The sequence below is a fragment of the Cetorhinus maximus genome, chromosome 17 (assembly GCF_964194155.1).
Source record: "Cetorhinus maximus chromosome 17, sCetMax3.hap1.1, whole genome shotgun sequence".
NCBI lineage: Eukaryota > Metazoa > Chordata > Chondrichthyes > Lamniformes > Cetorhinidae > Cetorhinus > Cetorhinus maximus.
In genome coordinates this window covers 27,766,047-27,792,494 of record NC_135895.1, presented here as the reverse complement: position 1 = coordinate 27,792,494, position 26,448 = coordinate 27,766,047, and the positions used below count along the sequence as shown (strand labels likewise).

At 39.3% G+C, this 26,448-nt stretch overlaps 1 protein-coding gene across 9 annotated transcripts in view; it reads right to left on the bottom strand.

The window, feature by feature from the left end:
* LOC144692265 (receptor-type tyrosine-protein phosphatase F-like) overlaps positions 1-26,448 on the bottom strand; it is a 496,732-nt gene that overhangs the window by 322,878 nt on the left and 147,406 nt on the right. For 8 of the 9 annotated variants that reach the window (XM_078560868.1, XM_078560866.1, XM_078560873.1 and 5 more), the window contains one exon: positions 12,076-12,227. In XM_078560868.1, the coding sequence (XP_078416994.1) occupies positions 12,076-12,151 (76 nt within the window). In that variant the 5' untranslated portion in view covers positions 12,152-12,227. Of the gene's footprint in view, positions 1-12,075; positions 12,228-13,127; positions 13,147-26,448 lie in introns of those variants that run through there. The other variant, XM_078560869.1, reaches the window with a different exon arrangement.

Here is a 26,448-nt window from a genome sequence, read left to right as displayed (position 1 = left end):
CCTCTTCCATCTCTATTTTTCAGTTCCAATGAAAAGGTAATCAACCTTGAACATCAACTCTGTTTCTCTCTATGCCTAGCATGTTGAGTATTTGCAGTGTTTTCTGTTATTATTTCAGATTTGCATCTGCAGTATTTTGCTTTTGTAGAGGCACAATGGTGCTAGTCCTGGGTCTTTTATGATGGAGTTGGAGGCAACATGAGCCACCAATTATTTCCAATTTTTATATGAATGCTTAGCACTTGGTTTCCTTAGATCTAACTGAGTTGAAATAAAAAACAAAATGCTGGGAATACTCAGCAGGTCTGGTAGCATCAAGGAAAAAGAGAAACCAAGTTAACTTTTTGAGTTGAGTAGGACTCTTTTTCAGAACACTAATTGTGTTGGCTTTACTCTTGCAGTATATTGAGCATTCTTAAAATTAAAAATAAATAATTGGGCCTGTGTCATACTTTCAGACAACAGTTCAAGCATATCACATATTGCACAAAATAAGGAGGCTTTTTTGAAACCACGAGTTGTTTTGATGCGGAAATCATTGCCTGAGAAGGGTAATGGAAGCAGATTCAATAATAACTTTTAAAAGGAATTGGATAAATACTTGAACAGCAAGGCTATGGGGAAAGGGCAGGAGGCTGGGACTAATTGGATATTTCCTTCAAAGTGCAAATACAGGCATAACGGGCTGCATCGCCTCTATTGCGGTATCATTCTCGATTCAACAAGGCCAGTAGTTTGCAACTTGCATGGAAAATTGGCTGAATAGAATTGCAGGACTCAATCCCAAAACAATGACTAAAGCCCCTGAATCCTATGTAACAACATAATACAAACCACCACCCCTGATTGTAAATGGACAGAATTGCTTAAAATATATAAACTGAAATTTAACTGTTGTAGATATTCTGTGCCTTATTTTACAGTGTGTGGATTTGAGAAACAGGTCTGTTCCAGGACTAATGCTTCTCAGGGTTAGATTCAGCCTGCTCAATCAAGTTATGGCAGAAAAACATTTACTCTGTTCCCCAACTGCAAATGCAAATTTGATGTTTAAGAGGTAACTGAACAGCCTCCTTACAAAGGACAGCAGAGCGCATCAGAGACGACATACAAACATATGAAATAAAGCATGCAATTAAAAATTAATAAAACAAGATTACAAGGAGGAAGTAACAGAATCGAATAGGATTTTGATAAAAGGTCCCTCAAGCTCAGGGTGATTAAATAAACTGTCCCACACTCCAATCAGTTGATTCAGAACTCAAGAGCAGTGGGAACTTGTAACCTCGTATTAAAAATCAACCCATATTTATTTATGTTAAATCCCTCTTTTCTGTCTTTGAGAATCAACCATTTAGCAAATTAGAATAAAATGTGAAATATATTGATGTAAATAAATGAAATCAATTGCTACAGAACTCTGACAGCATAAGTTCCGATTCAGTGATCTGAAATCAATATGTCCACTGGTCCACAACAGAAAAGATTTCAAGCGCTGGGCTGATATTTTTGTTATATCCACCCAAAAGGAAAAGCCTAATTTAAATACTAGTCCACTGATAAAGATTTTAAAAAGGCAATGAATAATCTGAACAGACTGACAAACTGCACATAGAAGTTTTGAATCCAGCCATCGTTTGGCAGATTGCCATAACAAGTGTAGAATTCATTGTTTTTATATTTTTATTTGTAACTTTAATTTCAAGCATTACATTCATTAAAAAACTGCAAACTGCAGTGTTCAAGTATCAATATCTGAACTCATATGGAATTAAAACAAAGGGAGCAAACAGGTGGCCAGTCTCTTTCTACCTACTTTTGTGGCTCTTTCAGCTTGTTCAGTTCTTCCAGTTTCCTGGCTCTGGCTGTCTCCTTTTCACAATGAACATCTAATCCCTCTACACTCAATCATCCCATCAGGATAGTCTCAGAGGTTTCCACTTCTTCCTTGAATGGAGGTTCAACCAGTTCCTATCAATCACCACCCTTCCTTCATCTGGCTGAACATACGAAATAGGGGCAGAAGTAGACCATTCGGCTTCTCAAGCCTGCTCTGCCATTCATTAAGATCATGGCTGGTTTGTCTATGTTTCGAATTCCACATTCCCATCAACCCATGATAACCTTTGACCCACTTGCCTAACAAGAATCTATCTTCCTCCACCTTAAAAATATTCAATGACCCCCGCCTCCACTACCTTCTGAGGTAGAGAGTTCCAAAGTCGCACAACCTTCAAGGAAAAATTTCTCCTCATCTGTCCTAAAAGGACAGCCCCTAATTTTAAAACAGTGCCGTTGGTTCTGGACTCACCAACAAAAGGAAATATCCTTTCCACATCCACCTTGTCAATACCATTCAGGATCGTATACGTCTAAGTTACCCTCACTCCTCTAAACTCCAGTGGAAACAAACCCAGTCTGTCTAACCTTTCCTCATAAGACAACGCGCTCATTGCAGGTATCAATCTAGTAAACCTCCTCTGAACGCCTCTAATGCATTTACATCCTTCCTTAAATAAGGAGACCAAAACTACACAATATTCGAGATATGGTCTCAGCAATGCCCTGTATAACTGAAACATGACATCCTTACTTTTATGTTCAATTCCTTTTGTAATAAGCATAGCATTCCATTAGCCTTTTTGATTACTTGCTATACCTGCATACTAACTTTGTGTAACTCATGCACCAGAACACCTAGACCCCTTTGCACCTCGGAATTCTGCAGTCGTTCTCTGTTTAAGTAATAATCTGCCTTTTTATTCTTCCTGCCAAAATGAACAACTTCACATTTTCCCACATTATACTCCATCTGCTATATTTTGGCCCACTCACTAACCTATCTTTATCGGTCTCAACTTCCTTTTGTCCTCTTCACAACATATTTTCTTATCTATCTTTGCACCATCTGCATATTTAGCTACCATGCCTTCACTTGACTCATCTAAGTCATTGATAAAATTATAAAAAGTTGAGGTCGCAGAACAGGCCTCTGTGGCCACTCGTCACATCCCGCCAATCAGAAAAAGACACATTTATGCATATTCTCTGTTTTCTGCCAGCCAGCCAAGCTTCTATCCATGCTAAATGTTACCCCGTACACCATGAGCTTTTATTTTCCACAATAGCCTTTGATGCCTTCTCAAATGCCTTCTGGAAATCCAAGTACAGCACATCTACAGGCTCCCCTTTATCCACAGTACATGTTGCCCCATCAAAGAGCTCCAAGAAATTGGTTAAACATGATTTCCCTTTCACAAAACCATGTTGACTTTTCCCAATTATCTTTGAGTTTTTCTAAGTGTCCAGTTATAACCTCCTTAATGATTGATTCTAACACTTTCCCCATGACAGACTTCAAGCTAACTGGCCTATAGTTTCCTGTTTTATGCCTCCCTCCCTTGAATAGAAGGGTTACATTTGCTACTTTCCAGTCCAATGGAATCTTTCCAGAGTCTAGGAAATTTTGGAAAATTATCACCAACGTATCCAATACCTCATTAGCCACCTCTTTTAAGACCCCAGGATGAAGTCCATCAGGACCCAGAGACTTGACAGCCCGCAGCGCCATCAGTTAGCTCTGTACTGCTTCCCTAATGATTGTAATTTCACCAAGTTTCCCTCTCCCTTCCATCTTCTGATTTAGTTATTACTGGAACGTTTTTTATATCCTCTATAGTGAAGACAGAAGCAAAGTATATGTTCATTTAATCTGCCATTTCCTTATTACCTACTATTAACTCCCCATTGTTCCTCTAGAGAGTGACAACACTCACACAGGTATTTTCCTTTTTAAATACCTGTAGAAAGTCGTTATCCATTTTTACATTTCTGGCTAGCTTCCTCTCACACTCTAACCTTTTAGTCATTCTCTGCCATTCTTTACATTCTGGCCAATCATCTGACCTACCACTCATCTTTATGTTCTCACGCTGAACAATTTCAACTCTACTCACTTTTTCCAAATAAACGGTATTGCCATGGGTACCTGCACGGGTCCCTGATGTGCCTGCTTTTGTGGGATACGAGGAACATTCTCCGTTCTGGTCCTACTCAGGCACCCCCCCCCCCCCCCCCCCCCCCACCCCCCCACCCCCAACACCTCTTTTCCTGGTACATTGATGACTATCTGTGCTGTTTCCTGTTCTTGCCTTGAACTAGAAAATTTCATCAACTTTGCTTCCAATTTCCACCCATCTTCTGCCTTCATACGGTCCATATCCAACTCTTCCTTTCCCTTCCTCTACTTGTCTGTCTCCATTTCTGGGGAAAGGCTTTCAGCTAATATTTACTATAGGCCTCCTAAAACTACCTCGACTAGGATTCTATTCTCTTCTCTCAGCTTTTTTGTCTCCATCGCATCTGCTCAGACGATGCAACTTTCCATACTGGCGTTTCTCCTTTTTCCTCAACTGAGATCCCTCCACCCTACACTTTGGCTGATGGGGCCCTTGACTGTGTCTGTTCTTTTTCTCACATTTCTGCTCTCACCCTTTACCCTCCCTCCTATGAACCACAATAGGATTCGCCTTGTCCTCCCACCCCAGTCGCCGTATTCAATGGATCATCTGCCGCCATTACGGCCACCTCTGGTATGATGCCACCACCAAACTCATCTTTCCCCTGCCTCCCCTTTCAGCATTACAAAATTACCGTTCCCTCTGCAATATTCTGATTTACAGTCACCTCCAATAAATGCTGGCCGAGCCAGTGATGCCCACATCCCATGAATGAATAAGCTCAGGAGCTGCAACAAATGCTCTTTTACCTCCTTTTTCATTGTCCAAGGCTCCAAGCACTCCTTCCAGGTGAAACAGTGATTTACTTGTAATTCTTTCAGCTTGGTACACTGTATTCACTGCTTATGATGTGGTCTCCTCTACATTGGCGAGACCAAATGCAGACTGGGTGACCACTTTGCTGAACACCTCTGTTTAGTCCATAGGCCTGATCCTGGCTTTCCAGTCACCTGTCATTTTAATCGCCCACCTGGCTCCCACTCTGACCTTTCTGCCCTTAGTCTGATACAGTATTCCAATCAACTCTAGCTCAAAGAACAGCACCTCATCTTTCAACTGGGCACTTTACAGCCTTCTGAACTCAACACTATGAGTTCAACAATTTTAGATCGTAACCTTTGTCTTTTGCTTTGCTTTTCTTTGCCCAGTTTGTTTTATTCTCTCGTTTTTCTCTTATTTCCTTTTCTTTGCTTTCAGATAGCAGCTTTCGGGATCCTGCCATCCAAACCACCTCTAGACAGGTCTTCTGTTTCTTTACTTGTCCCATTACCACTCCCTTTGGTCTTGCACCATGAAACACTTTAGTAATTTAATCTCTCCAGCTCTCCACCCTAATACAAACCTTCCCTTTTGTTATTTTTCCCATCCTTCCTCTCTTACATAAGACCTATTACATTTCTAAATTTGCCCAATTCTGATTAAAGGTCACAGACCTTAGATGTTAACTCAGTTTCTCTCTCCACAGATACTGCCAGGCCTGCTGAGCATTTTTAGTGTTTTCTGCTTTTATTTCAGATTTCAAGCATCTGCTGTATTTTGCTTTTATGCCTAGAGGAAGTGTAAGTGGGATTTTAGAATCATTACCAACTGCTGCCTTTCAGCCAACCTCACTTGGTTGTAACCAGTTCCTAGAATGGCAGCTCATTTCTCCCTCCCTCAATTTAGTTCTACTGTCGTGTCTAGATAACAACCCTAGGTAGCACTCAATATAGTACTAGGCTGATCAGTTATCTGGGAACACAAGCAGAAAGAATCAGCAAAATCTTATGTTACACTGACTGAATCTAACCCTCATTCCACCTCCCACCCCAGCCAAAATTAAATATAGCTAACCAACCATAAGAAAATAATTTGCATTTACATAGTACCTTTCACAACCTCAGGACATCTCAAAACACTAACTGTGAGGGAATCTGTGCTTTTAAATTTAATTTGTATTTTTTGAAGCAGACCCTAACTAAAGGACACATTGAACTGAAAAGGGAACAGATAAACATAGAAAGCAAACTGTCCCTCTCTGTTTCTAAGAAAAACAAACTTCTGAGCAAACTGACTCTGGTTGAAAGAGATACAAGGACACAGATCAGTTGGCATCCACTGGTGGAATACAAGCAAGCTGAAGAAGACTGAAGGAGGTAGAGTCCAGAATCAGAAGAAGCAGCTTAGAACAAGTTGCTGCAGCTGTTTCTGTTACTGGAAGCTAACATTGATGTGTCTACCGTATCTAGACTGGGTTGAGCAGGTTCTACAGACGTGTTGTGCTGAAGACCATGCCTGTGGAATTCGGGTTGATTGTGTGCTATTGTCAGCTGGGGATCAGACTAGCTTCTGGAAGGAGAGGAGCTGAAGTTCTTCATGAGGAAAACAAAGTTTTGAAGGACTTTGTGACAGAGTGTGATCACTAAAATTTGAGTGGGCAGCTGAGCCAATTCATATGATCTGTCTTAGATGTATCTGGTATTTAATGTGCAACTTATATTCAACCACAATTTGCCTGTTAATTCATGTTTAACTCATGTTAATTCTGGATGTATAGAATAAATAGTACTTAATGTTTGCTTTGTTGACTCTTGTATAATAAAATTGTGTTTTAAATTGTGGAATCTTGTGGCTTTTTTGTTTTAGTAAATAACAGGGATTTTGAATCTTGTCTACTTTTTAAAAAAAGTTAGTGGTCTCTACTGAGATTATAACACAATGAAGTACTTTTGAAGTGTACTAACTATTGCAATGTAGGAAACATGGCAGCCAATTTACACACAGCAGGGTCCCACATATAACAACGTGATAGTGACATGACAATGTATTGATTTTATTAACTGATGTTAGTTGACGGGGTACTGGCAAGGAGACCAGGTCGACACCCATGCTCTTCTTCAAAATACGTAGGATCTTTTATATCCACCGATGGTCTGACAGGGCCTTGGTTTAATGTCTCATCTGAAAATGCTGCAATCACTCAGTAACTGCATTTCACCCAGACGAGTTGACTTTTTAATTTGAGCATTGCTAACATTTAAGTACTTATTCATCTATTTTTCTACTGTTCAATTTCCCTACCTCCTTCACTGTGACATTGGTAACACTTTCATCTTAACTTTAGCCATGCTCTCTACCTCCACAAGATAATTTCCTTTGCATCCCTAACCCTTTGACTATCTTATTACTCTTTATATATTTATAAAAGACTTTAGTGTTTCCTTTTGTGTTACAGATAACTTTTTCTCTCATTTCCTTTTCCAGTTGTCTTCGCTTTCTTTTTTCTGCTTGGATCTCTATTGTATTAAGAGCCACATTATCATAAGCCGCCTTTTTTTTTGAAAAACATCTCAATTTCTTTAATCATCCAGGAAGCTCTAGCTTTGAATGTTCTTCTTTTCCCCCCTCAGAAATGTGTTAAGTCTGTATCCAAATGCCATCTCCTCCTTGAAGTCCTCCCACTGCTTATTTACTATTTTACCTGCCAATCTTTGTTTCCAATCCACCTAGGCCAAATCCCTTTTTAATTCGCTAAAATTATTTTCACCTTTGATTTTCCTTGTCCCTAACAATAACTTCTCTAAATCGAATGGTAAGCTGATCATTTCTCAAATGCTCTTCCACTGAAACATGTTCCATGCCCCATATCATTCCACAAAACTAGTTCCAGCTCTGCTTCCTTCCTCACTGGGCTAGAAACACACTGTTCAAGAAAGTTCTCCTGTACATTTCAGGAATTCCACCCCATCCTTGCCCATTAAACTGCTCCTCCCCGCCCCACTGAAATGTCACATCAGACAATTGAAGTCCCTCTTTACCACTACACCATTGCTTTTCACTTCATTTTTAAATTTGCTCTATTTTCTTTCTACTAGTTGGTGGCCTATAATATACACTCAGCAGTGTATTCTATACCTCAGCTCTAGCCATCATTCTGAATCTTCACACAAATCATCTTACCAGAGATATAACAGTATCTTTGATCAGTCCTGCCACCCATAGCACCTTTCTTCTTCCCTATATGATGTAATTAAGATCATTAAGTCCCCACTCCTGTTCTCGTTTGTGCCAAGTGTCTGTAATTGCCACTACATTATAACCCCATGAGTCAGTCATGCACTTCACCAACCTTATTTCAACATGCTCAATGCATTTATGTACATGTATTCCTATCCCGCCTCTCTGATTTGCATTTCTCCCATGCTACTTTCTGGACTTCTCTATATTCTAATGTTGATTGTCTCTCCCAATCCTCTAGGCACCTTGTTCTTCTCTCTAATTCTTCATCTTACTTCCCTACCCTCTCAGCTTTAGTTAAAGCTCCCTATGACCTGTTCAAGTGAAACCTACCCACATTACACAGACCCTTCCAGCCCCACTAGTCTTAATGCCCCAGGAATCTGAGACCCTGCCCCCCTGCGCTATTTCCCCAGCCATGCATTAACCTGTTCTACCGTGCTGCAGCTATACGCACTCGCACATGGTGCAGAGAGAAATTCAGAGATTATCATTGAGATCCTGAAATTTAAAATTCTCAGTGTTCAAATCTTTCCCATGGCCTTGCCCTTTGCCGATTTCTCTGACCTCCTCCAGTCCTTCAACCCTCTGCCTTCCTCCTAATCTAAATCCTCCTAAATTGTGTATCCCCAATTTCCTGAACTCCTCTATCGACAGCTGTGCCTTAGGCTGTCTAAGCCCAAAGCTCTGGAACTCCCTTCCTTAACTTCCATGCTTGTCACCTCTCTTCCTTAAAGACACTCCATCATTTTGAGCAAGCTCTTGGTTACCTTTCTTTATCTTTTGTGACTCAGTATCAAATTAAGTCTGGTCATTTTCAGGTGAAACGCCTTGGCTCATTTTACTATCGCTGTTGCTCAGTCCTTTAGCCTCCTTTCCAGCTCCTGAAATTTGCCCCTTTTTCAACTCCGCTACGCTGTGGCTTTTTCCCTCTCACACGCACACACAAAAATAAAGCGAAAATTTAGGGTTAAAAAATACTGCTAAAGTTCCTGTTCCCAACTTCTATTTTGTTCCCTCTATTAGAAAATATATTCATGTGTACAGACTGCTTATGATAGAACAGTCCATCAATGTTAAGTGCCTACTCACAAGAAGGCAACTGTGAAATTCAAGCCAGTTATAATCCCAAATTTGACTTCAACTGATAGAATATTCTGATCTAATAACGGTATGTGAATGATATTCCATGCTTGTACTGCATTGTTAAAAACAGTCGTAACTTTACATACATTTTCTTAAGCTCTAAAATATTTATGTAAAACATTCAGTCTGTTTTAGCAGAGCACTTTCAGGTGTCCTGTATCATCTGTTTATTGGCTCCCTTGTTAACCGTTTTGGTTGCTCTTAATGTCTTAATTTCCTGTGATAATACATCTGTCATGAATAATTAAGCAATACAATTGCCTTTTACTGTAAGTTAGCCTAATGTTATAAATCAATGCTGGAAGCCCCTATTCTCTATCAGTTGCCAAGATACGAAGATAAGCCATTTTAAAAAAGCCTTTTTTCTATGATATGGAGATTAATAGTTGATTGCTTTATGACATTGTAGTGCTACAAGATCTTCACATTCCAGGTTAGCTTCTCTTCAACCTTTCCCAGGGCAGTTGTCATTTTTTCTGGAACCAAAAGAAGCAGTTCAAAACCACTGGCTTCCATGATTCTACGTCAACAGTTATTGAGCCATATACGCATTTAAAAGAAAATATCTGAATCACAGATTAAGCCAATGCATCTCAATTTTGTAAACATATCCTTTAATAAGTGAATTGGAAATAAAATATAAATTGGTGAGTTTTATCCTCAACGACTTCATGGACTTCAAAATTCAATTGTGTTTTTATGGTCAGAAAAGCTTTCCTTTCTTTAAAATTCTTCATGCCAGTCATTCTTTTTAAACTTTACAGAATAAGGCTAACAATGAGCCAATCAATACTTACAAAATGACGTGGGAGCAGTTGAATTTCATATCCTTTCTGCCTTGGTCATATCCCTTCAAATTATCTAAACTTTCACAGTGATGCTAAAATTGCAGTAGAAATCTGGAATTGAATTCCCAAATGGTTCAGCTGGATGGCTTTTTCAAAAAATATATAATCTACCTGAAGGCAACATCAATATTTAGAATTTGGGGTGTTTGGGATCAGGGCTTACTGGTACTTTAACATTAGTTTTTCTTTTAATTGGCAGATGATGTAATAAATCCAAGCATAACTAGGAACAGTCGAGCTTGGCAGTTAAGTTCCTAATGTTGAAACTGGAAATATTCAAACAGATTTTCACACAGCAACCTTATCCCAGGGCATGTTTATTTCACAGGAACTGCATTCCATTTTATTACCATTAAGATGAAAACACTCCATGTGAAAATCAAGCCCACTAATTAATATCGTTGCGCATTCTCCAGTTCTGATGAAAGTGTTATAGATATCTAGCAATGGAAGGTGTGCTCCAAAGTGATATTAATTTCATTTTTTCTCCATGATCAACCTGGCTAAGTCAAAGTTTGCAGCCACCAGAAACATGAATACTACCAGGATCCGCTATAATCAAAAGTTGTTTTCAGGATTTCCAGTGTCATGATCTCCAGTCTACTTATGGCTGTCATTCATTATGTGCTTTTCTCAACATTCATGAGGTTGCAAAATTTACATTAACGTAGAGAAAGGAGCTGCATTTAGTCTTCTAAATTGGTTTTTATTTGTGCTACGGCCAATAGAAGGATGAAAAATAGAAGGTGCTGGCCTCTGTCTTTTCTCCTGCTCTAGTTGCTGAGACTGCCCTCTGGAATGAACAGTGTGGTTTCACCAGTATGAAGCTATAAACATTCAGAGTCACTTCTGGCTCCTTCATAAATAAATTAATAGATCATGTTGTATTCCCAAGAACTTAACTGAAAGTGAATCTAACACCAAGTGTAGTGCAGCTCAAGAACTGGATACATGCTGGGCTCTTTATTCCAACCAAAAGACAGCCAAGGCAGACAAGCTACGATCACTACAGCTCAGTACCAGGAAAAAACCATTCCTTCTTATTGATTTACCCCATCACCACCTCCATGGGTTACACACCCAGATTTAATTATCATGCATTCCAAAATGAAAAAGGAAACCAAATTTCAATGAAATGTACAACATAATAAAATAAAGCATTTCTAAGATATGAACATTAGAGTGACTGCCCTTTTCACTTGAGATTAACAGCTCAACCTAGATAAAATATCAATCGACTATATTAAAAACCTTGAGATATCCCCACCTGATCTGACCAGTATTAAAAAGCACATGCACTGAACATGAGTGTATCTACTAAGAATTTTCTACTTCACATTTATATATTACTCAGACTCAGCCAATCATTTTTTAATGACACTTTACCCACCTCTTCACAGCCAGAACTCAAAATCAAACCAACGCTTGTACAGGGGTTGCCCAACTAGGGTCATTACTAAAAGCTGTAATTCAATCATTAATTTAAAATAGTTGACCTCCCTCAACTTTTTCCTGCTGTTCCCTGTTCCCATCCCGAGTGAAAGGCTAAATTTATTTTTCCGTTATCATTCAGTGACTAAATTTTCAAATCTCAAAAACAGAGACTAGTGAAAGTCTAAATTACAATCAAAGCAAACTGGATCTTTTCAAGATCTTTCAGAGCAAATTTTAAGCACCTTTTTTTTTTAACTTAAAAAAAAGGTAGTAATATTTGAACCACAGTTACAAATACTGTATGTTCGGTACAAGCCCTTCTCATTACTTCTGAGTTTGTCGTTATTTAGTTTTCCAAATTGATGGTTGTGAATGGTTTCACATAAATTTATGGAAAGGAAGAATAATTTCCTACTTTGCTTATGCTCTGTTATTCTGGAGCGTTGTTCATTTTGTACCCCTTGAATCCGAGGAGTCCACCATACAAGTTTGCAGTTACCATACACAATTCTTTACTCCTTTCAAGTTTGTTAGTTCTATATTTATCAATGCCCTACATTCAAACAAATTCACACATATCAAGGCAGTTTAAAGAGAAAAAATAATGACAGGACTTTAATAATTTTACTCACTATCTGCTTGGATGTATTTTGCCAGATAGCTCAGGATCACCATGATGGGTAGCACTGTCCAACACTGAGGTACCATATTCCAGGGTGGCGGTAGTCCTTTAGCTCAAGTCCAGATACAATCCTTCCAGTTGTTGATCCTCAAATACTCATACCTGCATACAAAAATGTTATAGATTTATTAGTTGCTTCTGGTCTCTGATTATCAAGCAGCCAATAGCGATTCTCTTTAAGTTGTAGTAACTGACAGGCCAAAGCCAAAATGTTTTGAACTTCATAATCTCCCTGCATTGTGGCAGCAGTTACAAAATACTAATTTAAGGTATTTTGAACTGAACTTCAAATCAACATGGAAACTGGATTTAAGTTGATAAAAAGCTGACAGATTTGAATTAATTCAATATGAATCTCAATTCAGAATTCAAAAATTACAGCAAACCTGAAATGAACATAATTATGGTTATGCAAATACTCAATAACTTGTCTACACATCAGTAGATAATAGTTTCATCCAAAGTCAATTTCATTTCCAATTTTTAGTCCTGATGTCTGATAAGTACTGGATATTATACAGTTCCATGGTGCATAAAATAAAAGCCAAAATGAAAGGCTTTCTTGCATTATTTGTCATTTAAGCAAAAATAAGCCAGTCATTAGTTAGCATCTCAGTTATTAATCTCAGTCCTAACTTTGAAAATGGCCTTTTATAAACTTGTAGATACATTCCACTTTTTCCCCAACCCCTCACTTGCTCCTCCTTATAAATCACTTGTTTCTTATGCTTGAGCGCTTCAGCTGCACACTGATGGTAGTAAAAATTCTACGGAAACAACAATTTCAATACACTTCCAATTTTCTTTCTGTGAATATTCAGGGATTTTTATAAATCCCAACTCGTTCAACAAATTTATTTATGGGGTTTGGATGTTCCTGGCAATGCCAGCATTTATTGCCTAGGTCTAATTGTCCTCAAGTTGCCTGAATGCTTTCTGAATTCCATGTCATGAAGGTGGGGAGTTCCAGTATTTGATCTGAAGGAAAAGTGATATATTTACCAATCAGGATGAAGCAGAACTTGGAGGGGATGGTGTCCCCATATGCCTGTTGCCCTAGTCCTTCTAAGTGGTAGGAGCCATTTCTTTGGGAGGTGCTGTGGTGCAAGACTTGGCGAGTTGCTGCACTCCTTGTAAATGGTACATGTTGCAGCCATATGTGCCAGTGGTAGCAAGAGTGAAAGCTTAATATGGTAGATGGGGTGCCACTTAAACAGGCTACTTTATCCCAGATGGTGTTGAGTTTCTTGTGTTTTTGGAGCTTGCTCTGCTGCAATATTCATTCTTAGTTTTAATATTTCTAGGTTAACCATATAAGAGCATTCAACTTCCAAATGCTCATTATAGGCAGCATTTCTATTATCATGGCACTCAGAGGCCAAGTGGTTCCCTACTCTACAGGAAATATATTTTCTTACTGTTTTCAAACAAATGAAATTAAGTCTGCCAACAAAACATTTCCAAACTAAATAACGTCAATGCTCTGGGCTGTTTGATGGGTTTAAATAAATTGCATTTATAAAACACCTTTAATGTGGTAAAACATCCCAAAATGCTTCACAGGAGAGTTAAATAAAATTTGACACTGAGCGAAGGGCTATTAGGTGCATTTTTAAAAGAGTAAAGAGGAGCTGGAGATGCAAGGAGGTTTAGGGAGGGAATTCTAAAGCTCAGGACCTCAACAGCCTCGTCGTCTGTGGTGCAGCAATCAAAACCAGGGATGCGCAAGAGGTCAGGATTAAAGGAGTGCAAATATCCCAGAGATTTGTAGGGCTGGAGGGGGTCAAAGAGATAGGGAGATGTGAGGCCATGGAGGGGTTTGAAAACACGAATGGGAATTTTAATATTGAGGCGTAGTTGAGCCAGAAGCCAATGTGTGGATGACATGGAACAGGTAACACCTTTTTGGAAAAAGGTCCCATTTTCAAACATTATTTTTGGCTCTGCACCTTCAAAAGGACCTTGATGCACTAAGAAATTCAGACAAGGCAAAGGAAGATCACTTGGCCAAGTGCTGTAACTTGTAAAGAAATGGTTATAACAATTACCTGCTTTCACTTAAAAGATGGAGCAGATATGAGGAAACAGCTCCTTGCATAAGCACTAAATTCTTGATCGATTTACTATTTTTTTTAAAAGGTCTGAACAAAGACCTTCTAAAGAACAAAGCCAAAGCTGTGCTGATAATTATAGAAATACAGGTTATACAGAGTTCTGCAGAACACATTTATTCATTCATGTGCTTCTGAAAACTTGCCAGCTTTATGGCTGTAAAAGACAAAAACTTGGGAACCTTTCAGTGAAGTCCATAAGAAAAGTGACACACGAACGATAGGCAAAATTGAAACCCACAAGCAAGGCTACAAGCAGGACTGGGAGAAATCTTTTTACCAATTAGGAGGTTTTGTCATGAATGGCCTAACATCCTTGACTCAGTTAGTTAACTGTACTCATTTCCGTAATGCATTTGAACATGCATTGTATTATTATCAGGTGCAAGATCAGCATCTCCATCCCTCAAGTTTTTTTTAAAATCTTGCACAGAAAACACTGCCAAAACAAGTAAAGATGAGCAGATCTATTCATGCATTGTTTCAGCATGCAAGACCAGCATCTGTATTTTTTATTCCTTTAAAGCTATGCATAAAATTTTACCAAAAGTAAATATCAAGTATGTTTATCAAACTGTAGGTTTATTCAAAAGTGAATGCTTCACTAATGTGCCAAGTTGGATTAAACAGCAATATCGACTTGAAGGAGGTTAACCAACATATTTACAATGTTGTTAATGATTTTATAGCTCCACGAACAGAATATGGATTTTCATTTAAAAAGTCATGGGAACCCTCAACATGACTACCAGCAAGGAACAAAACTTGCTGAGCTTTGGCATCAGGAGTAAACGCCAACTGCTCCACAAGATAAAGAGCCAGATATTCAAAATTTGTCACTAAACACCTTTTTCCTACAAGAATAAAAATAAAAAATAAAAATGGATACCAGAAGGGTGTTTCCTCTTGTGGAAGAGACTAGAATTAGAGGGGACAATTTAAAAATAAGAGGTCTCCCTTCTAAGACGGAGATGGGAGAAATTCTCTCTCTGAGGGTCATCAAGTCTTTCCCAGAAAATAGTTGAGGCTGAGTCATTGAATTTATTCAAGGCCAAGTTAGATAGATTTTTGATAGGCAAGGGAGTCAGTGTTATGGGGGGGCAGACAGGTAAGTGGAGTTGAAACCACAATCAGATTAGCCATGATCTTATCGAATGGCGGAGCAAGATCAAAGGGCCTACTCCTATGTTCCTAAGAAAGCTGATTGTTGGGGAAAAGAAATGAAAATTTCTTAAGTCAACACTTTCAATTGGGTCCTCTCCCAAAATGAAGTAAAGAAAATGAACTGTAAGAAATCTCTGCAAATTATGCCCCTGTAAAGTATTATCCAATGTTACACAACAGTCCTTGTGGACAAGAGAATGCAATCATATCCTCTCATTATTCAACATTTAATAATGTGATTAAGTTACTACTAAACTAAATTATTTTAATAGATTATTCAGCGTTCAATTGGAACAAAAGTACTTTCCAAATTTATTCCAGTGGGCTCCAAACACAGACATGCATTCAAGGTCTTCTATCTCAATGGTCGAGTTTGAGGTCTCGGCTAACCAAACCAGATGAAGCACTGCATTCCAATATTAGGGTACCGCATGGAGGGACAATGTGTAAATAGTGACAGAACTGGTAGGATGACATTATTGACTTAATTAAACGATTAAATAGGGGCAATAAAATGCTGCATTAAACATTGAAGATGCTCACTTAGATATCCTTTATGCATAAAGACACATTTGGATACTGCCACAAAGCATCAATGCATCCACTTGATCAAGTCCGTGAGCCATATAAAGAAGGTCAAGCACTCATAAGCTGTAATCATATCTGAAGACAAACCAGACCAATGTTCCAATGGGTGTGTTTATTTTTAAAAAGGATAATTATACCATTGGATTATTTTGTGAGTATTGCGCATAGAAATTCAAGGACATGTTTTCCATGTCATGCATTCAGCATATTGCATTCAAGAACCAGAATGGTTCTTTTTGTCCTTGCAGGGGAAGAATGGACACTATGCTAGGGATAGGGCTTGCAAAGGTGGAGAAGTGCACCAGTTCGCCATCCTCATTATAATGGAGGAAGTGGCCTATGACATTGCAAAGGTGGTGTCGCGTGAGAAAGCGAGTGATGAATAAATGGGAATATTTCACAGAGAGGATGAAAAGATAGTGATCTATAGATGGAGAAGGATGCACACCTCCTCATGTGACATGCCTCAGCTGCATTGAGAAGCCTCAGCTCAGCAGAGGCATCTGCTCTCACAGACGAGTTTTCATGATCTCATTCTTGAGTCTCCCACAGAGTGGAGGGGGAGCATGTTAGTGCAGCAGTGACATCACCGGTGTCCTCAGAACAGATGGAAGCCAGAGCCAGCGCCATCACAGTATTCAAGCGCACACTCTACAAGTGCAGATATGCCCATGTTGGTGGGTCCTCAACTGTGATTAGAAAGGGTGGCACTAGGTGAAGAGCACATCACAAGTAAGGAGTAGAGATAGGCAGAGGCAGCTGTGGGCAGTCCAGCTCGGAGGATGAAGGGCAGACAGAACCATGCTCAGCTAGGCGCAGATGCATAACCTTGAGTCAGAAGCAGGGTGTCTCTGCTTTGACTAGCAGCATGAGATGTGTACCCATATGTCAGAGTTTCCAGAGACAGTGGGCAGTCATAGGCTGAGATTGGAGGAATTCTTTCAGCTCATCTGCACCAACATGGCTCAGGGCTTTGAACACGAGTTCCTCCATTGAGAGAGTTGCCAACCTCATATGAGAGTCATATGCAGCTGCATTCTGAGTAGATGCAGGAACAGTGCACAGATACATGCAGAATGCATTCTGTAGCACTGGCCAGTTAGTGGCTTTGATGGTACAAAGATGAATGGAGTGGATGCCAGTTGTGCCCCAGCTGGTGGACCCTCTAGGTGATCAAGAGTGCTACCAAATTGCTGATGCAGTCATGGATGAGGATGGCGGTGCCACCTCTCATGGGGTGCCATCACCATCATTGGCCAAGACCATTCTAGCCACAAACAGACACACGCGCAGGCTACCTCCACCTCAGAGGCCAAAAAAGGAGCACCGCGAGCTAGACCACTGCGCCATTCATTGCTCCAAGTAGTTTACTTAAGTGGCTTTTATTTGCATTTGTATGAATTATTAACTACATTAGAGATATGCCATGCTCCATATATGTGAGTTTCCATTCTTTTATGGCAAAACTGCAAAAGAGAGAAGTGGTTAAGGAAAGCAATAGCCTTTTAATGGGCCATCAAGGCCAACGGAGAAATCTGTAAAATGTATTGTCAGTAAGAATGAAACAATTCAAAATGGTGTGTTGCATTGGTGTGTTCTCACAGTCAGAGCATAAGGGGGTCCCAGAGCATGCAGTCTTGCTGGGTGAATAGCGCTCAGGTGAAATATGCCTGGGCATCCTAATGAGTGTTTTGACTCCTAAGATGCCCCCAGCCACTTTACTGCATTGCATATGCACCATTCTCCTCTGCATCTTCCTCCTCCTGCACCACCACCACCTCTAATGAACTGCGTCCATGTAGCACTTCACTGGGTTCAAAGGCGACCCCTCTCTGGAGGGTCACGTTATGGAGAGCACGGCACATCGCGACAATGCACAATACTCTTCCAGGAATGTGCTGCAGGGCACCATCCAACTAGTCCAGACACCAGGACAGCATTTTTATAAGCCCAATGGCCTGCTTGATGGTACACCTTATGGCTTTGGATGTAGCCGCTCTGTGCAAGGGCACATAAAGGTGAGTAGCCATCTATCTCTTGTCCCCTCAACCACACACAGAGGTTGGATTGAGAATCTGTATTGAGAATCTTGCACTTCCTTGAAAATGACATTAAAGATAGGAAGATGCTTACAAGTTTACTAGTCTCAAATTATTGATGCCTTTTCATTTGGGTCAATATTATTTGTACCCAGGTTCCTGCTGTAGTCTTTGCTCAAATAAGAAACTGGGCATCAATGCAATTCGCTAATTTCTGAAGAAAACAATTTGTTTCTATTGCTTCTCTAATGTACATTATCATCAATGTATCCACTATGCCCAGCTTTCATGAGAAATTGTAACAAACAGTTCAGAATTACATTTTAACAAGGGCCAACTGTCCATCTCAGTTCCACCTAGATCTGTATTTTATAGGTGTATAAATGAATGAGAGAATTATTCAATGACACCCTGGCATTTAAAAATTAAATGGCTGGTGACAGATGGGAAGTTTTGTCCTCTGCCTGCTGTTTGCAAGCAGGCCTACTAGCAGTTTTATATCATGGACAATTGGGGCACCTTTACTGCATTTTTTACTACCTTGCTAGTGAAGTAATAAGAATCACTCAACAGAGAGAGCTCATGCAATCATATTCCTCTACTCATATACTGTCACTGTGAAGTCAACAATGCACCATCTCTACCTTTATAACATTTAAAAAGGTGTTTTAAAAGAATATGTAACTGTTCTTTGGTATTTGTTGTTCGTCAGAATATGACAGACAATATAGTATGAACAGGATTATTAGAGGTTGAATATCCATATCTTTAAAATAAACCGCTGGTAAACTTTGAGGTCTTGAGGCGCAGTGGGTAACGTCCCTGCCTCTGAGCCAGACGCTCCACATTAAGAGTCCCACGCCAGGCTTGATGGGCATGGAAGATGCATTAATGGCATGGCCAAACAGGTTGATTATCAGCCTGTATATTCTTTCGATACGGCTGTGAAAGACGGCAAGAGCAGGAGAGTCTCCTGGTTGGCCATGTTTGATTCGAGAGTGGTGCCCCCTCAAGCTATAGCCTCTGTCGGCAGGTTGGCAACCTGTTTCAGGAAAAACTAGCTACAGAAACAGACATAAGCACATGCTTTGATTACCTTACGACTCTCTTCCTGCGCCTAGAGATGCAAGAAGAAACTTTACTGTAGATTCGAGCAGAAAGTTATAATGTAACTGTCAGCTTGATTTAGTGATAGAACTGAGACATGCTATTGAGAATTAAAACCATAACCTAGCACTTGGAATACATAACCTGGGCTGACACCACTGCAGTAATGAGGATATGTTTCATCATCAGAGATGTCATCATCCAGATGAGATGCCAGAACCCATCTGCCTGTTCAGATGAACATAAAAGATCCCAAATCACTTTTCCCAGAACAGGAAAAAAGTCGGTCCAGTAACCTGACCAACATTCATCTCTCACCAGCACCACCAAAATAGATTAAATGGTCTCTAATCTCACTACAGGCTAGGTGATTTTTATCCTACAATACTCAACCTGTCATTGGCACTGACACAATGGACCAAATGGTCACTTTGTGTTCTAATCGTTTTCATTCTATATCAACTGATTTCTAGGTTTGTAATATAACAACTACCCACACAGACTGTGATGCTCATACACGCCCACAACACAATTGTTCAAGTGACTTGCAGCCTGTGGAAATGCATTCAGTGTCCATTTTTAAAACTTGGATCCTCAAGTTACCAGCCAGGAGTGGAATCACAATTATTCTAGCAATTACTTTGCAACAAACAGCAACAAGGATTCCATTAACACCGTGCAAAAAATATTTCGGTCGCTGAATCCACCAGCATCAACATCCTGGGGAGCGGGTAGGGGTCACCATTGACCAGAAGTTTAACTGGGCTAGCCAGATAAATACTGTGGCCACAGCACGTCAGAGGCTGGGAATTCTGCTGCAAGTAACACTTCCTGTACACCATTTACAAGGCATGTGTCAGGAATGGAATGCTCTCCACTTGTCTGGATGAGTGCAGCTCCAACACCACTTAAGCAGCTCAACACCATCCAAGGTGGTGCATAGGGTGCCCACTTGGTTGGTACCCTATGCACCATCTTTAAACATTCATTCCCTCCACTACCAGTACATAGTGGTTGCAGTGTGCACTACAGGTCAAGTGTCTGTTATCCAAAATCCTCAGAGTCAATCAAGTTTCAGATAATTTTGCTTTCCGGATACCGCATATAGGACTAGGCCTACTTACGCTACAATAGACTAAGTCTAGGCTAGCTATAGTCTAAAGTAAACAAAATGGCTAGAAAAGTAAGATGCATCAGTGAATCATAAATGCAGGGTATCTATAATAAGTTCCTACCCTTGGCGCCATCTGCGATTCTGCTTGGAGGAGAGGGTTCAGAGTGTCTATGTACTCTGCTTGGAGGCATTCTTGACTAGTTCTTCCAGTTTCACCTGCCTCATCAACATTGGCTTTTGTTTTATAAGTTTGTCTTTTATTTTATGGATTGGCAGTATTTCTTGCTCACTTATAAATGCACTTTATTCGAGTGCATCCATCAGCCCGTCACACATCTTAATATCGTCTATGGGCACTTTATCAGATTCACTGTCATCCTCATCATCACTGTTTTTATCAAGTTGATGTAGCACCATTTCTGCAATCTCCCCGTCAGTCAAAGAATGCACGGTGGGAGCATTGTTATCAATGGTAAACACTTCCTCGATATCCTCGGCCTCTAATGTATTCACATATTCCACTGTTATACCTTTTGCATACTCAAGGAGCTGGTTTACCAGATTTTTTTCCTTGTTCACATGAAAACCTTCAAAGTCTTATTAATATTGTCAATATTATCCTCTTCAATGAACATTGTTGCTGGCCAAAGGTTATGCCAACGGTTGGTCAAAGTGTCTTTACCAACAAGGCACCAGGCATTAACAGATGCATAGATGATGTCCTTAATTGTAAACTCCTTTTTGGAAGCCTTCCACCCTCAGGCCTCTGATCATAGCAGCAAGCATGCTATTCAAGGAGTCTTTATATTTACACTTCATGGACCGAAGAATGCCTTGGTCCATTGGCTGAATTAATGACTTTATGTTGGCGGGGGGACGAGAGGGTAAACACACAGTGAAAACATTGTCTTCAACATAACAGCAGGGGTATGTGCTGAACAACTGTCCAGGAGCAGCATGATTTTACAGTTCTCTTCAAATCCAGCTACCTGACAATGAACACATGCCTCTGGCACAAAGCGGTTGTGAAACCAATCAGAAAACATGTTACTGGTTACCCTGGCACAGTAGTGAATGGGTAATGTCCGAGTCCCCTTGAAGCATCAGTGACATTTGCTCTTCCCGATTACAGCCAATTTACTTGTGTGTGTGCGTCAGCCACATTGGCACAACCAAGGAGAGTCAACCTGTCCTTTGCATCCTTAACACCCGTTGGTGCACTCGTCTCAGCTGCTGCTAGCATTTTCCGAGGACGTACTGCCAGAAGACTCATTTTATCAGTACTGTAAGTTTGTTCAGGTAAAAGGTTTTTGCCTGAAATTAGCATAGCAAACTCATCAATAAATTTTTCAGCGGCATCATGGTCTGGAGATGCTTTATCACCACAAACTTTCAAAAACTTGATACCATGACGCTTCTTGAATTTCTGGAGTCAACCAGTCATGTATTCACATATACCTTCAAGCCTCAGTTCTACATGGGCAGATTTTGGATTACTGCATGATCAATGGGCCAATCAATGGAAACCTTTCATTCCTATGCTGATGAATTCATTCATCATAACACGATCATGTTCATCATTTTTCAACCCAAGCAAACTATTATTCATTGACTTTTGTGAATCACTTTGAATATAAAATTTCAACACTTTGCCCTTCTGCTTCTTTAAATCATATTTGGTGGCGATACTTACCCCATACTCCTCACTCAAATGCCTCACAGGTGCACCACGTTCAAGTTTCTGCAACAACGCTACTTTCTTAGCAATTAATAACGAATTATGCTTCCTTTTCCTTTTCTCTTTGTTAGCCATAAATTATCTGATAGTCTTTTATCTTCTGGTCTCCATTTTATAAAACAGGATATAAAGTTATTGGAGAAGGTACAAAGAAGGTTCAGTCAGATCGCACCAGAACAGAGGGGTTATAACTAACAAAAGATTGAACAGCCTGGAGTCTTTCCTCTAAAATTCTAAAGATAAGGTTGAGGGGTGACCCGATAAAAGTCTTTAAGATAATGAAAGGATTTGATAGGGTAGAAGTGGAGAAAATGTATTTACTTGTGCAGAGGTCAAAACTATAGCTATTGACTAGAATATAAGATATTCACTAATAAATCAATAGTGATTTCAGGAGAAAGTTCTTTACCCAAAGAATGGTAAGAATGTGAAACTTGTTACGAGGAGCAGTTTAGGTGAATATCATAGATATGTTTAAGGGGAAGCTAGATAAGCGTGTGTGGGAGAAAGGAATAGAAGGCTACACTGATAAGAGTTGGATGAATAAGGTGACAATGCTCGTGTGGCATATTAACACCAGCACAGATCAGTTGGGCCTGTGGCTAATTTCTGTGCTGCAGTCTCAATGTCACTCAAGTGTAAAATAATTAAAGGCTTAAACATTTTCTTATCACTACTATGGAAATTCCTCCCCACCCCCCACCCAGGTGCATATTCTTTGCGCCCCGATCCCATATTTCTGGCATAAAGCCAACAGTAATTGCAAGATAAAATTTACTGCAGAGTTTCAGAAATGAAAGATGTGCTGCCTTAGCCTTTTCAATATTCAGTTGCTTAACTGTAAAATTAAAGGATGAAAAATCATTGACGCTGCTATTAACAACTGCCAGTGTAATAATTCCTCATCCAGCAATTAAACAAAGATACATTTTTTTTTCAAAAATGCCTCCAGGTGACGGCCTCTGCTGCAGGGCAATCAGTAACCTATAAGATTATCTGAATAATCAAACGAGGAAAATTTGGTCATGAAGCTACCTTCCTTCCTACCATTCTCATCTAATCTGATTTTTTTTTTGGGAGGGGAAGGAGGGAGGAGAATGACAAAAGGAAAAACAGTACTCATTCTAGTACGTCAAAGTAGCACACGAACAAGGCATAGATAAAATAAGTCAACGTTCTTCCTATTGAATAGACATGAAAATTCATCCACTTACAGAAACAATTATATTCTGGTAAATGGAACCCGTCACTACACCTGGAAGTTTATTTTTTTAAAAGTACCAACTAACTGGAAATCAAATTCAAACAGAGATGCAAAGTCATAACAAAAGCATAAAAAGATACAAAAAAAATAATTCAAGCAGATGAAGTGCAACCAAAAGCCAGGTTATAGCACATCTGATTTAACAAAATGTTTAGCTCACTTTAGCTATGAGTTCAGAGCAGGTAGACAATCACAAAAGGCACCTTCACAAAATAATAAACATTCCAACCGATCTTTTAAGTTTTAGAATTTGGTGGAATATGTTTGAGAACAATCTTGCTTCCCATTTTTTCCCTCCAGACCACCTTATCGCCTGAAACTGGGCGTGGCACATTCATACTGTTTCAAGCATGTCAGAATGCTGAAGGCTTTGTTTCTCTCACAAAGGAGGAAAATTGTTTACAAACTGAGCTCTGTAACCTTCATTCACATTGAGTGAAATAGCAAAGCTAAAAACATTCCCTTCGATGTGCTAAACCCTTTACAGAAGCACAACAGAGTCAAATAATTAAGAGGAAAAGTATAATATTTTTCATTTTATTGACAAATAAACTAGACAATTTTATGTTTTGTGGTTTTTTAAAAAAATGTTGTTTGACAACTTGCATTTATTGTCTTTAATGTAGAAAAAGATCAAGGTGTTTCACAGAACAAAAATCAGACAAAAGTGGATCCCGGCCAAAGATGAAGATATTAAGAGGGGTGACCAAATCTTGAAGAGCAATCATACAAGAGTGGGTGGTGTAAAGACAGGCAGACTAAGGAAAGGAATTCCAGAGGGTGGGATCTCAACAATTAATAGCATAACCATCAATGGGGAGGGGGAATGCATTCACGCAGGAGCCCATTTTAGGTCTTCAGAAGCAGTAGAATGTCACAGCAGAGCTCATTTAAACTTCAAACTATGAAAATAATTTAAGCATATAATAAACAAATAATTTCACCATGATGTAATGCTTTTATATTTACAATAGGAAGTTTAATTAAATCCTAGCAGGTAAAAAATGCACTGTAATTCTAAGAATTAATTTGACTTTTAAGATTGCTTCTTTTAAACTTTCCTTAATATAAAAAATCTCTTCTAAGGTTTTCAACTTGCCTCTCATGAGATTCTCCAACTTTTTCACAGGACCTTCCAACTGTCCCTAGTTAAGAAAGTCTCTTTGAAAAGTTTTAAATAGCTATTCAAAAGTAACGGAAAACCAAATGGACCCAATCCTGAAGTCTGTATTTTGAAAACTGTCTTTGCAGGATAGACTTTAGCTGGCTGCTACATTCCCTTTGCACAGGATGCATTTTAAAGGGAGTTACTGAAATAACATTTAGAAAAAAGGTATATCTGTCACAATGACTATACCAGCACAAAAATACGTCAATTTTTATTCAACAGCACGAGTTTAAATTGGGCAATAGGTTGCGTGTGTCCTATGTTTTTCAGTACTTCATATACAAGACACAATAGCTTCTGTCACCAAATCTTCCCAGCTCCACTTTCACAACTGCTACAAAGCAGTATGCAATTAACTGAATTTTTTTTTGCTTCTTTGTCATCATCCTTCACCGCCCCCACTCCACAGCCTCACTCTTGCTCTGCAGATAAGTAAATGGATCTTGGGGAGGAAAAGTGCACATAACTTGGTGCTTCGCAGGACAACATTATCTCACTTTAAACGATATGTAGGCTAGTAACAAGTTAGACTGAGGACGCAATACTGAGATTCAACTCCAAGGACGGGAATAACAGAGTAGCAAACTCCTGATGGGAAGTATGGGGGATGCCCAAGAAGCCTCAATATGGCTCCACACTGTATAGCTGCCTTAAGTTAGTTGGACCCTCTTGGTGCATGGGCTTCGAAGGGACACTGGTGTTACTTTTTCAGTTTAGAGGAATTTTTTTCTTATTCATGGTATGTATATGGGTCTAAACATTTTTATGGTAGCTTCACCTTGTTCATTGAATTTAAAAAAAATGTTTTTCCATCAGTGTGATAACTGCTCATTCTCTTACAATAAAGGGATAGTATCTTTAACCTAGCCTTTTTCCCAGTTTTTTTTTCTCTCTGCACTGTATCACTCAGTAGTTCTATCATTTGCACTGTGCAATCTATGCTAGTCACCATTTTTAATTTTATTATCAATACATCGTGGGAACCCAATACAGAAATCGAGTAAAATGTGAAGTTATCATATTGGGGTTTAGCTGATTGATTACTTACATTACCAGTTCACTACAGAGGATATGATAGGTCAGAAAGCAACATCAGTGATTTCAACATTATCAAGTCATTGAACAAGACAGCTTGTCAATTATTTATTAAAAATTTGTTGTTTTGATGCATTTTAGACAAAAAATCCAATTTCATTCCCTGAAACATTAACTCTTTCTCGCTCCACGGATGCTTTTAAACCTCAGTATTTCCAGCAATTTCTGTTTTTATTTTGAATTTCCAGCATTCACAGTATTTTGCTTTTGTAAGAACGTGATCCATTTTGATTTGGCCTATAAAAAATACCTCAAAAATATGGTCAAGACATCATTTTGACTTTCCTTCACTTCTGGAGATCTTCATGCCAGTAAACTTAAGGAACGCAAATAATCTATTGAAGGTCACAAAACAAGTCCTGAATGCTTCTCTTGCCTACAGCTAAATACTGCCACAATTTAGCAAAGTGTGTGCGTTTCCATCTGTGTGGTTAAGATGGTTGCCAAGGTTACAATTCATTCTTGCAGTAAGAGTGCCATCTCCCAAGCTTTATAGTGAAACTTGCGCAAGATTAAAAGGTTCAGCAACATGTCTCTCTTTTCAGCAATACAGGTTCTGTACTACCATAGTGAAACTTATAGAAGCGCAACTTCTTTAGCCATGCTGCAGGAAACACTTAAATACTCCACTTTCTTTAGAAAGTTGGCATTAGTTTAAAGGTCTATATGTTCAAAAGCCTTCACCTCCAGCCAGCTTTTCTTGCAATGTATCATCATTCCCACCTGTGCAGCACTAAGTTTTAACGGAAAGATTCAACCACCTTATTTACATTTTTTCCCATATTTAACTCACAATGCCTCCAACATAAAAGACTGTGCTGCCATTAGCGAATCCCTATGCTGACATTTGCAGAATCATATAGCACAGGAGTTCATTCAGCCCATCATGTCTATGCTGACTCTTTGAAAGAGCTATCTAATTAGTCCCACTACCC